This window comes from Malus domestica, chromosome 01, assembly GCF_042453785.1.
Source record: "Malus domestica chromosome 01, GDT2T_hap1".
In the NCBI taxonomy this organism is placed as follows: Eukaryota; Viridiplantae; Streptophyta; class Magnoliopsida; order Rosales; family Rosaceae; genus Malus; species Malus domestica.
In genome coordinates, this window is record NC_091661.1 from 29758443 (window position 1) to 29771153 (window position 12711).

At 38.4% G+C, this 12711-nt stretch overlaps 2 protein-coding genes across 7 annotated transcripts; one reads left to right on the forward strand and one right to left on the reverse strand.

Moving 5' to 3' along the window:
- The first annotated feature begins 781 nt into the window (after positions 1-781).
- Positions 782-4680, forward strand: LOC103440640 (uncharacterized). Of its 6 annotated transcripts, none has more exons than XR_011583687.1 (14): positions 782-958; positions 1062-1209; positions 1353-1456; positions 1555-1618; positions 1787-1932; positions 2069-2206; positions 2306-2407; positions 2956-3067; positions 3359-3499; positions 3629-3666; positions 3758-3850; positions 3962-4162; positions 4232-4381; positions 4477-4680. XR_011583687.1 is itself a non-coding variant. In XM_070826815.1 (14 exons), exons 1-14 carry the CDS (start codon positions 887-889, stop codon positions 4609-4611), a joined length of 1527 nt encoding a protein of 508 aa, XP_070682916.1. In that variant the 5' UTR covers positions 782-886; the 3' UTR covers positions 4612-4680. The 6 variants fall into 6 exon arrangements, 2 of the variants coding, with proteins under 2 accessions (XP_070682916.1, XP_070682923.1); XR_011583689.1 differs by having other exon boundaries at positions 4069-4162; XR_011583688.1 differs by having other exon boundaries at positions 2069-2200.
- A 470-nt stretch (positions 4681-5150) lies between these two features.
- Positions 5151-6964, reverse strand: LOC103440629 (uncharacterized). The gene is made up of 3 exons (XM_008379329.4): positions 6610-6964; positions 6156-6210; positions 5151-5837 (listed from the first exon to the last, which is right to left on the reverse strand). The coding sequence occupies exons 1-3, from the start codon at positions 6958-6960 to the stop codon at positions 5413-5415; spliced, it is 831 nt and encodes a 276-aa protein (XP_008377551.2). The 5' UTR covers positions 6961-6964; the 3' UTR covers positions 5151-5412.
- Positions 6965-12711: the final 5747 nt, after the last annotated feature.

Sequence of the window (12711 nt, forward strand, 5' to 3'; positions counted from 1 at the left end):
TAATGCGATGGAAAAGAAAATGTGTTAAGACGAAATTAAGGATCAAGGTTGCACAACTAGTACTAGCAAATGCATAGTTTAATCTGTGATGACTACCCTCTCAAGTCTCAACATTGAATATGACATATATTCGTTTTCAATCATTCATAAATAGGGAAAATAAAATATCTAAGAGACGTCATCTCAATACATCGCCTTGAAGTAAATTTGTTAAACTTTCCATCAATTCTAAAAGGTGATCGGTGATATTTTTCTTCCATACAAACAATAATGAAGAAAGAGGGAATTCGAGTAAGGATCTCGGGTATAGGTAGATGCTCCTAATAAAGTGAGCTATAAACTCTTTACAAAAGTAACAATGCTTTTAAATTTGGAAAAGGATCCCGTTGGAAAATCCTTTTTCTAGGGATCCTAGGGATTTCGTGATTTTATATTGTGCGGTTAATTTTCGTTAAGTACTATTTATATTTAATTTTAAATTTTAAATTTTAAAATAATTTTTTACTGCACAATACACGATGAACAAGTGAGATCATAAGATCCCCAAGAAAAGATCCAGCGAAAATGCTTTCCCCTTAAATTTAACGAATCGAGGTGATGTATTTTCCGTCCAAAAAAAAAAAAAGGTTGATGTTTCTCTTAACAAATATAGTATAGAGGCTGTCATTAGGCCCAAATTACGGACCACCAACTAACGGTTAAAATTTGGGCCTTCTTTATCGACCCGTTTTAGCTTAATAGGGCTCGATGGGCTTTGTTTGAATTAAAGAAACCAAAAACAAAAAACACAAAAAAATTGAGACCCTGCAACTCTCGCCTGCGCAGCTTTCTGAGTTCTGATTATTTCCCGCCCATCTTTGCCGCTCGTCAACTGAAAAAGAAGAAGATGCCGGCCACCCACTTCGGCGTCAAGTACGCCGTACACATCATCACCTCCCACTTCGGCAATCTCGTCGCTGTATTCTCTCTCTCTCGCTCTCCAAAGCTGTCACCTTTTTCCCCTATATTTTTTTTCCTAATTTTTCTGTAATTATTAGTGATTAATGTGTTTCCGGATGCAGAAAGTGTGTGAAAGTCTTCTCAAAAGAGGACCCCTAACCCTAAAAATCCTAATTGGGTTCACGGAGCTCACCCCTCAGCAAGTCAAGAACTCCCTCCTTATCCTAATCCAGCACAACAGCGTTCAGCCCTTCTCCGTAGACCAAGCAGGTGCTTCTCTCAAACCCTAACCTTAAAAATCTGACTGTTCTCTGATATTTTTGTGTCCCCTTTTGGGGTTTGATTGATTTGATCAATGTGCATGATAAAGTGTGTGACTTGGTTTGTGAATGTTTGTTGTGAATGTGATTCAGAGGGTCCGAAATTCACTCAGTATGTAGCGCTGTTCGATAACATACTCCATCGAGGGAGGTTTTCCAAATTCATGACGGTTGTTTCGCAGGAGTTTGATAAAGAGGTTAGTTTTTTGCCTCTTTGGGTTTTGACTTTGGTTTGTTGTTTTTATTTTTAAGGGATCAATTCTCAGATACTGCCTTTTGTTCATTTGTCTTGTAGTGTGAACTGGTTATTAAGGATTTGCTTGAGAATGGTAGGCTTACACTAAAACAAATAACTGAAGGTAACCCCATTTCTTGGTGTTTGATTGCATTTTTTATTGACTGTTTTTGCTTGAATTTACAACTAAGTGGGTGCATTGTGATTGAGTGTACGACTAGTATCCGTTCCCTTAAGTTGCTATGTTTTTTGTTTTGTAAATGAAGGGTTTTTGTTTTATTTTTCAAAACAGGAGAATATGCAGTTAAGGATGCTGTTGAGAAAAGCTTTCTTAAACTTGTGGACGCTCGTTTTGTGGAATGCTGCCCGGCTCCTGAAGTAGTTCTTGAAGAAGCAAGTAAAGACGCTCCAAAGAAGCGAGGTCCTAAGTTTTCTAAGGTAAAGATACTCCACTCATATGCTACAAAATTAAGAAAAGAGATATTTGGTTAAGCACCTCCTTTAGTTGCACATTTTTTAGTTTGTTTTAAAAAAATTGTGTATATTTATTAAATCATTTTTGGAATTTTAACAGATTGTTGAAGTACCAGAGACAATAGAACAACGTGTTGTAGCAGCAGCAGCACCTTCAGGAGCTATGAGATTTTCAATCCTGACAGATTCTGAAACCGATGCTCATGGGGGTAGTATGAGTACCGGGGACAAGGTTGGTGTAAGTATGGTCATTTGTAGACACCAGGGATAGTTTGTTCTAATATGCGAGTTGTTAAAAGGCTTCTCTATCCAAATGTGCTATTTTCTGAACTTATAGCGCAAGCATGATGCTTTGGAGTTGGATGAAGAATTTGCTAATAATGAAATGGTTCTTTGGCGTGTTAATTTTGAGGAATTCATTCGCTGTCTAAGGCACAAGGTTGGTTTTCTTTCTGCTTTCTATTTGAATTATAATTATCCATTTATACTAATGAGAGCAGTTGGATTTTCTAGTTAAACAATATATGTTGAGAATGTTTTGGCATAATCTGAATTTTGTTTATGCGGATGCTTTGTATGCTCTATTGATACTAACTGGTAGAGATAGTTAGGTTTTTGTTGACTAGCAGGTCAAGAGTGAGTTAAATGTTGCCATGCTTTTTGAAAACTACATGTCAGGTTTGCATTTGAGTTCAAAGTTCAAACTTTTCTCTCTTTTGTAATTGTAAAGTAGCGTTTGGTTCATGGAAATGAACATTGGATTAGACTGAACATCCAAATGGGCATTGCTTGGTTGACAAAAAGGAATTAATTATGTAAAGGGCAATCCTCTGTGGAATGTCCAAATACTACCCGAGTTCTTTCTTTGCACTATTAATTGTGTTCCCATACTCGACCTTTATTTTTTTATGAGATGCATTCCTTTTTATTTTTATTTTACTGCATAGTCTACCTGAAGTGAAAATAAATTTTCATATTGTGGTCTAGGTTTGCGTTGAGAATGTGAGAGCACGTCTGGATGATGGAGCTGCACTTGTCTTAAGGGCAATGCTTAAGTCAACTAGAACTGCAGAAAAGAAAGTAAAGACAGAAAATTCAGGTAAACTGGAAGTTTGGATTATTGTGTGGTGGATTGGTTATTTTCAGTTCAATTTCTATCGGCCAACAAAATGTTGATTCAGAATTAGTGTGCCATTGGTGGTGGTAATGAGTTTAGAAATAACATGAAACCTTAATGATTTCTATAGGCCAAGAAAGCGTTGATTCAGAATTACTTAAAATACAAACAATTCAATGATAGTAATTGGGGAGGAGAATGACCAAGCATGAAAGCTTAATAAATGAAACCAAGGAATAGTTTCATTCATTGTTTTGCTGATTGATTTTACAGTTCCTGTATCATTTAGTACCATTTATGAGGAGGTGATAAACAGTGAAGCTGGTCGTAATTTGACATGTGATCGCGTCAAAGCTTCCCTCAGCCTGTTGTGCGATGAAAGGGATGTAGATGAGGATGAGTTGTATAGTGTTGGTACAATCCGCTTCTTCTCATACAATTGATTTCTGTTTTTTTTTTTTTTTTTTTTTTTACTTCTTTCTTATGGATAATATAGTAATAGTTTGTACTGGGTTTTCATTGACACATTTATTTCTTGTACAGACTTGAAGAAAATTCTTGAGCTGGCTCGGAATGATGAGGTTTTTTCTGATGTTTTGTTCTTTTAAGATAATATGAAAATTCATTTTTATTCACCAGGACCGATGTCCAAGTACCTTCTCTTTTCTGCAGGTGGAGTCAATTGTTTTGAAAAGATTTGGGAGAGATGCTTATAAAATATTTCGGCTACTGTCCACTTCAAGTCGTGCAATTGAGACGGATAAGGTATTAACATTGTTATGAGTTCCCTTGCTGGGAACTCCGAATGTTTCCTCCATATCATTACAATTTTTTATATATTGCTCTTCTCTGAACTCTGTATGATGAATTATTCAGTTTACTACGATCGTTGGCAAAATGACCATGGAATTTAACGTGTTTGAAGCGAGTCAAGGTTTTTGTTGTTAGAATAGCACATTTGATATTTTGGTTGGTTACTCCAGTACCTTATAGATTTCAGATATGACACTCGTTGAAAAGAAGGAAACTCCCACAATTCTGTATAAGCTGTGGAAGGATGAGTACTTGCTTATGGAGGTAAAGCACTCCCTTTTTACGTCCCACGCGCACATGCACACTCATTCACAATGTTTCATCTCGTTGCAGAGATTAGCTGTGACGGGAGCCAGACAGGCACAATTCTTGGTGTGGAAGGTAAACAAGCCCATTGTATGGAAACATGTTTTAGACGAGATGTTCCACGCTGCGCTGAATCTGACTCTTCGACTGGCATACGAGGATGAACAAATTAAAGAGGTTCGTGAAAATTTGGAACGTTTAGGTTCTAGTTTGCCCAGTTTTGGAACGGTTCGGGTTCGTAATCTGAAGAACGGAGTTGTCTCAAATTGCAGGTACAACTTCTCCCGGCGCACAAGCGAACGGGGCCATTAGGGAAACAATGGCAACGATTTCGAAATGTGGTTTATGTTATGCACGCAACCCTTTTGAAGATTGATGATGCTATCATGCTCTTCCATGACTTCTGACCCTACACTAATTGTAACTCTTATTATTATTATTTATTAAAATAAAACATGTTCAATTTTTTATGAAAACTTAAGGAGTGTTCCTGAAAAATCCGTTGGCAGTGTTTCTATAAACAGTTTTAAAAATATTCACGAAACTATTGATATTTCTGTTGAAATATCTGAAAAATCAAGGGTTAATATAAAAATGGATGTGAAATGCAAACTTTATCCTTTATCAGCAAGATATAAGAAAATCAATGAATACCAATGATATTTATCAATTCACTACAAAAACTCATCGTAAATTTTGAACTTTTGAATTATTATTATTATTTTTTTCTACTTTTGACTAAATCTGAATGAGTTGGTATACCCAACTTGCTGCAATTTTCCTAATTTATATTGAAAGCATGTGATATTGGTTATTCATCCATATTTTTGTAAATTTCCATATCGATAATTTCACTTATATCCACTAGCCATAAAACGTTTTCATGATTCAAAAACATAATCAGAAACGTTCTTATCCCTTATGGAATTGTGCCAACCATGTCATGTGTAATAAAAATGACAAACCATTTCAAATTCGATCATATAAAAAAGCAAAGTTCGTGTTTCACAACTGAGTCCCAAAATGGTAGGAGCAGATTACCATTTGCAAAAGACAACTAAACTTCACCTATTTTAGCAGACTTACTGCACACTTGGATCTCTCTCACAAAATGTCTATACAAAACCTCTTTTGCCATCAGCATTCTAATGTGTAGCCTTTTCCCTAATAAGATGCAAAAGCAACCGGTTTTACTGCCGGCTTCTCACTCACTCTGCTATGGACGATGTACAATCAGAAAACTCGGTCGTTATAGCCAGATTAGCGTCTCCCAATCGATCGTTGCCGCTTCGATATGCCTCCTTGGTCACCCCATAATAGACTGGTTTAGTGCTGCCTGCGGAAAATGTGATGAAGTTCCAACCAAAAGCTGAACCACCCACAATGTAGCTTCCCTGTAGTTTGAAATCAACTGGTTTCTTATTTGCGCTGAGAGGAGCCGGTCGAGTACTGTTACCTTGCACAGAATTTTGAACTGAGCACCTTGGTTGAAGCTGCTGCGGCCCTTTCCCATCTTGGTTTTCTTTCGCAAGCTCGCTGCCACGTGAAGGATGCTGATGTTCTGGCACAAACTTCCTCTGTGTGCCGGTATCCTTGGCCATCTGTTTGTGTAGCTCCATCAAAAGCTTCAGTTCTGCAAGTTGCATGTTTACATGGTTTTGTCAAACATGCATCCGAAACTAATTTTAATTCAAATCGACTTGCTGCACATCAATTACAACCCATGAAACACTGAATGAAATCGATCAACCTATCGTGCTTTCGCGCGAGCATAGCCACAATGCTAAATGCTTTAAGTTCAAACTATCCGGGTAATAACAAGTGGAGTTTCAGATGAAGGAACACTGCTTATACGAGAAACCTCGACGAAAAGTGAGTCCAAGCACAGAATGTGGCCAAGTACTCCATGAACATATATGGAATGCAATTATATATTTTTATAAAAACTCACCCTTTCGAATTTCATCAGCCGCTTTACAATTCCGAAAATCCGGTGTTCGAAGAATCTGCATACAGATAAAAAAATTGATCTTCCACAACATTAGTGATCCAAACATAAACAGAGAAAATCTGGAGTGGAGTTCAATCAAAATATTATACAAAACCCTCAAACATTTCTACTACTCTCTCTCTCTCTCTCTCCCCTTTTAGCGAACAAATTGTGGGCAAGAAATTGCCTAAACTTCCAAAAGAAGCAAAACCCATGAAGCAAATCAATGCATTCATTTTCTAATTCAAGAAAATCACATGATTAACAGATACCAAATGCCAAAAACACATCACACACCAACCCCACAAAGCCAAAAACCCACAAAAATATAAAAAAAAATGTAACAGAGACCCATTAAAGCAAATACCAAAACTTGATATAAAAAACAAGAACTTTAATGCATAAACTTTGTTACCTCAATAAATCGGGGACGAAGCCGATGAACGAGAGCGCAAATTTTGAAATGTGGGGAGTGATGGTGGTGGTGGTGGAGGTGGAGGTCCATGTTGAAATTGGTGATGGGCTTTCGTTTCTTGCGGCGAGGAGGAAGAGAGGAAGTGGTGGTGGATTTGGGTTTGGGTTTTTGTTGGGCGGAGCTCGGTGGTCGTGGGGCGCCATGTGGCCTTGCTGTTACGTGTCCCTTTGCGATTTCAACACCTTTTGGTTTTGCTACTTCCATGGATTTCTTTTCTTTCCACTCGAGATTGACGAAAGCGGTGACCCTTTCCGCAAGGTGTCGAAAAGAAAAGTGTCCTATAATTCTCATATCTTAGTTATTCACTTCGGTTAGAAATTATTAAAAATTAAATATATATAGTAATTAATGAAAATTAACCGTATTATATACGATAAAAGCATTATATACTATAAAGAGTTAGAGTGTGAGAATCTCTAACATGAACAAAGAGAATCCTCATCCGTTGTAATATTGTTGTCGTACGACAGAATTGGTTGGGCCATACGGCTGAAAGCCTGAAAATATATGAGTGCTAAACCATGGGCTTTCTTATGTCCCCAAATATCGGAGAAAGCATTGGCCCATATAATGGAGAAGACTTTTTAGTGTTTTCAAAACACGTTTTTGTACATTACGTGTTATAATATAAATAATTGGAAAGATAAAAAATTTCAACCACTTGTATTATAATATTTTTGGTATACCGAGTTGTGTGCCTTGCACCCTGAAAAATTCCTCCATATTATGGTCCTCTCTTTTTGTTCTTTTGTTTCTGTTGACCCTAAAAACTACCAAGCCTACGTGGCGCGCAGGCCGAGTAATCTATAAGCTAACTACGTCCTTCGGTGATTGCGGGGCGTGCCAACTCGTCGGCCGAGCTCGACCGAGGAGTAAATTTGTTGATGTTGCGTTAGGTCGCGCTACTGACTTCTGCGTCTTGCGATTGCGGCCGAGAAAGGAACACGTCTCGGCCTCTTGGGCTCTCGAACCTGAAGACAAGGTTACTATTCTTACGAAGTTCAATATCAAATTCGGCTTTCAATGTGCCGAATGTAATAACTGTAACACCTCACTTTGCCGAGAAGGCTAATGAGATGACCTCGACCAATAAGGGTTCAGAGACCCTTCTCGACCGAGACTTGGATAGGTAATCAACCGTTCTCGCCGCAGTGCTGTTGATGCCAACGGAAGATACTACGAGACCGATTGATTCTACGGTGACAGAGCTATCTATGCCGACTTAAGATATCACCGGTTGCTTCCACAGTGCTGTTGATGCCAACGGAAGATGTGTCAGCGAAAAAGGAAAAAGAAAATCTCAAAGTTGTTGAGAGAGTTTGCGCAGGGCAGTTTTTGTATTGATTTGCAGGGGACCTGTGCGCTACTCATGTTTCTGTATTTATAGAACATCTTTACCTCTGAGTTCATCTGCAATTCAAACTAGTGCAGCTGATCCGTGCCATAGGTTAAGGCCTATCCCACTTTTTAGGCTTGGTATCACATCACCACAAATAAACAAGTTTATTTCCATAAAATAAACAAGTTTATATCCATGCAATCACTTCACCAATCAAATCCATCATGTATATCTCCCTTCACGAAGACCACATGCATGCATGATGATTCCTTCATCATCTTAAACTCTAAAAAAACAATTGATGAAATTCATCATCATATCCCAAAAAACCACGTGCCTTGACCCTGTCCATGAATTCAAGGTCCATTTGAACTGCACCACCCACTTCTATATCAGAAACAAGACACATAGGAGACTACATACACTTGGAATCTGTTATGATAAGCCAATTTAAATGTCTCCGCGCAATCCTTTGAAGATAGATTAGATCATTTTTCCAAAACAACCAACTGGATATATCAAAAATTAGGTTTTAACTATCCCAGTTAATATTAAGAGATAATATTATGATTAAAATAATATTACTTCTCAATAATAACTAAAAATCATCTCAACCACTTTATTATCCAACGGTTTAATATCTGCTTATTCAACGGCCTCAATTGCTCGGGCCGATGATGTAAATTTGGGTCCAAACATTGCCCCCTAATTTCCTTGAACTTCGGCTCGTAAGCCGAAAGGTTAAGGAAATTAATTGTTCGTATCACCGAAAAAGAAACTTTGTTCCTCGGCAATAACATGTATGTTCTGCCAACGTTGCGACCTCCCTCAACTGCTATAACTCCATACCAGGCTCGGCAATTTTGCCAGAAGATCGAGAAGAATTTTTCTTGGCAGCTCGTCTTGCCTAGATATATATACACACTAAGCCGAGGTCGAGAAGCTCGGAACGAAGGCAAGCAGAAAGAATACAGCAACAGTGAACATCATGGCGCTGAGATAATATTCTGTTGATTGGCACTTTTTTGTAGTCACATCCACATGTTTACCATCTAATCCCTCGACCGTTTAGTTCCTCGAAAAACTCAAAACTTCACGTCCAAGCTTTATATATATATATATATATATATATATATATATATATATATATGGTTTTGGCCAAGGCTTATATATGCAGTTTTGTAAAGTGGCCGAGGAAAGTCTATGACGTCGGCCTGCCTTTATACATATATATATGGGTCACGATAGCACCATATTTGAGTCACATCAAATCTTTTATGCTTCACCAAACCACTACCCACCATTCAACTATTGTAAAATAAAGGGAGGGTGGAATCTTGTCAGGGAAAGTGGTTTCAATCCACTTTTCTCGGCCAGATGAGAAAAGTCACCTACTCTTACGTCGAAAGGTCGAGTAAAGGTAAACCAAATGGCGACCGAACCATGACTTGAGGGTTAAAGGTATTTATTGATCTTAATTTTCAACCCACTTTCCTCGACTTTTCTACCTTCGACTTCGGCCTAATGGTCCTTGGCCGAATTCTTATGCATAATCACATGCATTGGCCTGAGGCCAACTACACACTGCACGCCAAAATGCTTGCAGCATAGAATGTTTTCGCAGTAGTCAAATATGCTCGACCAGCATGATCCTGCTTGTCTGCCTTGCCAAAAACATTTAACGCAAATCCCTCAAGGTACAGATTGAAACAATTCTCGCAAATCCCCAACTTCAGTGACTTCTTATCTTTTTCAAACTGCTTCATTTGGTGAAACTTGACCGCCAAGCTTGGTGGCTATTCTCAATGGTACCCTGGTAAGCTCACCACGCCATGAATAGAATGCCACCTCCACACAACTTATAGCTGCAAGAAGACTTTCTCGCTTGAGGAGATTTCTTTGATGGTGTTGACAAAGATGAAGAAGATCGCAGAGGTGTAGATGACCTTCTCGGCGAGGGCTAGTCCTGCCTATATATATATATATATATATATATATATATATATATATATATATATATATATATATATATATATATATGAAATTGAAATTGTTCCTAAAGCTCGGCCTGCCACTAATATCGAGAAAAATTGAAATTGGGCCGAGGTCGACGATCTGGCCGAGATTCCATTTCGCAATTATGCCGAGATTCCAATGTGATTGCATAAGGCTGCCATGCACATTTTTTTCCATTCCTTCGGCAAAAGTTTTTTTTTTTTTTTTTTTTTTTGGTTTTGTTTTTTTTGTTTTGTTTTGTTTTGTTTTTTTGGGCCAAAATTGTCTGACCAAAATCGTCTAACCATCTATTGCCCCCCTTATTTTCTCAAGTATCGGCCCATAAAGCCGAATGGTCGAGAAAATAATTTATTTCTTTTTTAACAAAAGAAAAACAAAAGTGGCTGAACTAATAAAGAGGAGGAGGCCAACGATGCTTTATTCCAAGCCGAGATCTTAGGCTGAATAAAAAAAATTCTCTAAATATTTTTAACTTGACGAAATGTTTTTCATTTGCGGCTACCGAATGTGTGGAACAATTATTTTGCCCCCCAGGCATAATTTTTTCACCAATTTCGGCTTTTAACTCGAACAACTTAGCCGAACGAGATTTCTCTATATCGGCTTTATCACCAATAATCATATCGATTGGCGTGGTTTTGGCGTCTAAGACCATATCTCCAATTACCTTATCAATTGATGTGGTTTTATGGTCCAAAGCCATGTATCGATCTTGTTCGTCATTGGAACACTCCTCTGACGAATCATTTTCCAAGTTGATTTGTGACTCAGAAATTTGAACTTTTTCTTCTAGGCCTACCACACTTTCAGTCTCGACCGAGACAACAGGTGGCCTAGGTGTTACTTCGGCCGTCTTGGCAATTTCCTGAGGCCGAATTTTGATTGTGGCCGAAATGAAAAATTGCCCCCCAGCCTTTGCACTTAACCATTTTTCAACTGGAATTGATCTGTAGTCGGAAACGGAAGGAAAACGTTCTTCATCTAGCCAAACATTAAATCGAGCCCTATCTTCGTTTACCCATTGCTCTTGTAGGGGAACAGGAGCTTTTACTCTCAACATGTAAGCAAATGACTTTTGCATCTCTCTATGGCCACGAAGAACTTTTTCCACTTCTAAAGATCTTTTATATTCCTCATTGTGTTTTTTCAATTCCTTTAGAAGCTCGTACAATCGGCTACATGGAGCCGGATTGACATCTTGATATATCATATGAACTTCGTAGTTTTAGCACTGGGTCCCACTGGGCGTGCCAAAATGTTGACCCTAAAAACTACCAAGCCTACGTGGTGCGCAGGCCGAGTAATCTATAAGCTAACTACGTCATTCGGTGATTGCGGGGCGTGCCAACTCGTCGGCCAAGCTCGACCGAGGAGTAAATTTGTTGATGTTGCGTTAGGTCGCGCTACTGACTTCTGCGTCTTGTGATTGCGGCCGAGAAAGGAACACGTCTCGGCCTCTTGGGCTCTCGAACCTGAAGACAAGGTTACTATTCTTACGAAGTTCAATATCAAATTCGGCTTTCAATGTGCCGAATGTAATAACTGTAACACCTCACTTTGCCGAGAAGGCTAATGAGATGACCTCGACCAATAAGGGTTCAGAGACCCTTCTCAACCGAGACTTGGATAGGTAATCAACCGTTCTCGCCGCAGTGCTGTTGATGCCAACGGAAGATACTACGAGACCGATTGATTCTACGGTGACAGAGCTATCTATGCCGACTTAAGATATCACCGGCTGCTTCCACAGTGCTGTTGATGCCAACGGAAGATGTGTCAGCGAAAAAGGAAAAAGAAAATCTCAAAGTTGTTGAGAGAGTTTGCGCAGGGCAGTTTTTGTATTGATTTGCAGGGGACCTGTGCGCTGCTCATGTTTCTGTATTTATAGAACATCTTTACCTCTGCACGGCCTAATAATTAAGTAGAGTTCATCTGCAATTCAAACTAGTGCAGCTGATCCGTGCCATAGGTTAAGGCCTATCCCCCTTTTTAGGCTTGGTATCACATCACCACAAATAAACAAGTTTATTTCCATAAAATAAACAAGTTTATATCCATGCAATCACTTCACCAATCAAATCCATCATGTATATCTCCCTTCACGAAGACCACATGCATGCATGATGATTCCTTCATCATCTTAAACTCTAAAAAAACAATTGATGAAATTCATCATCATATCCCAAAAAACCACGTGCCTTGACCCTGTCCATGAATTCAAGGTCCATTTGAACTGCACCACCCACTCCTATATCAGAAACAAGACACATAGGAGACTACATACACTTGGAATCTGTTATGATAAGCCAATTTAAATGTCTCCGCGCAATCCTTTGAAGATAGATTAGATCATTTTTCCAAAACAACCAACTGGATATATCAAAAATTAGGTTTTAACTATCCCAGTTAATATTAAGAGATAATATTATGATTAAAATAATATTACTTCTCAATAATAACTAAAAATCATCTCAACCACTTTATTATCCAACGGTTTAATATCTGCTTATTCAACGGCCTCAATTGCTCGGGCCGATGATGTAAATTCGGGTCCAAACAGTTTCATAATTGGATTGAGATGGAATTAAATTATTGATGTATCATAATTCTAACTAAATACTCGATAGTATGAGAAGTTTTTTGGTGTAACTGTCACGATATCATTTAATATTATCAATCAATTCATG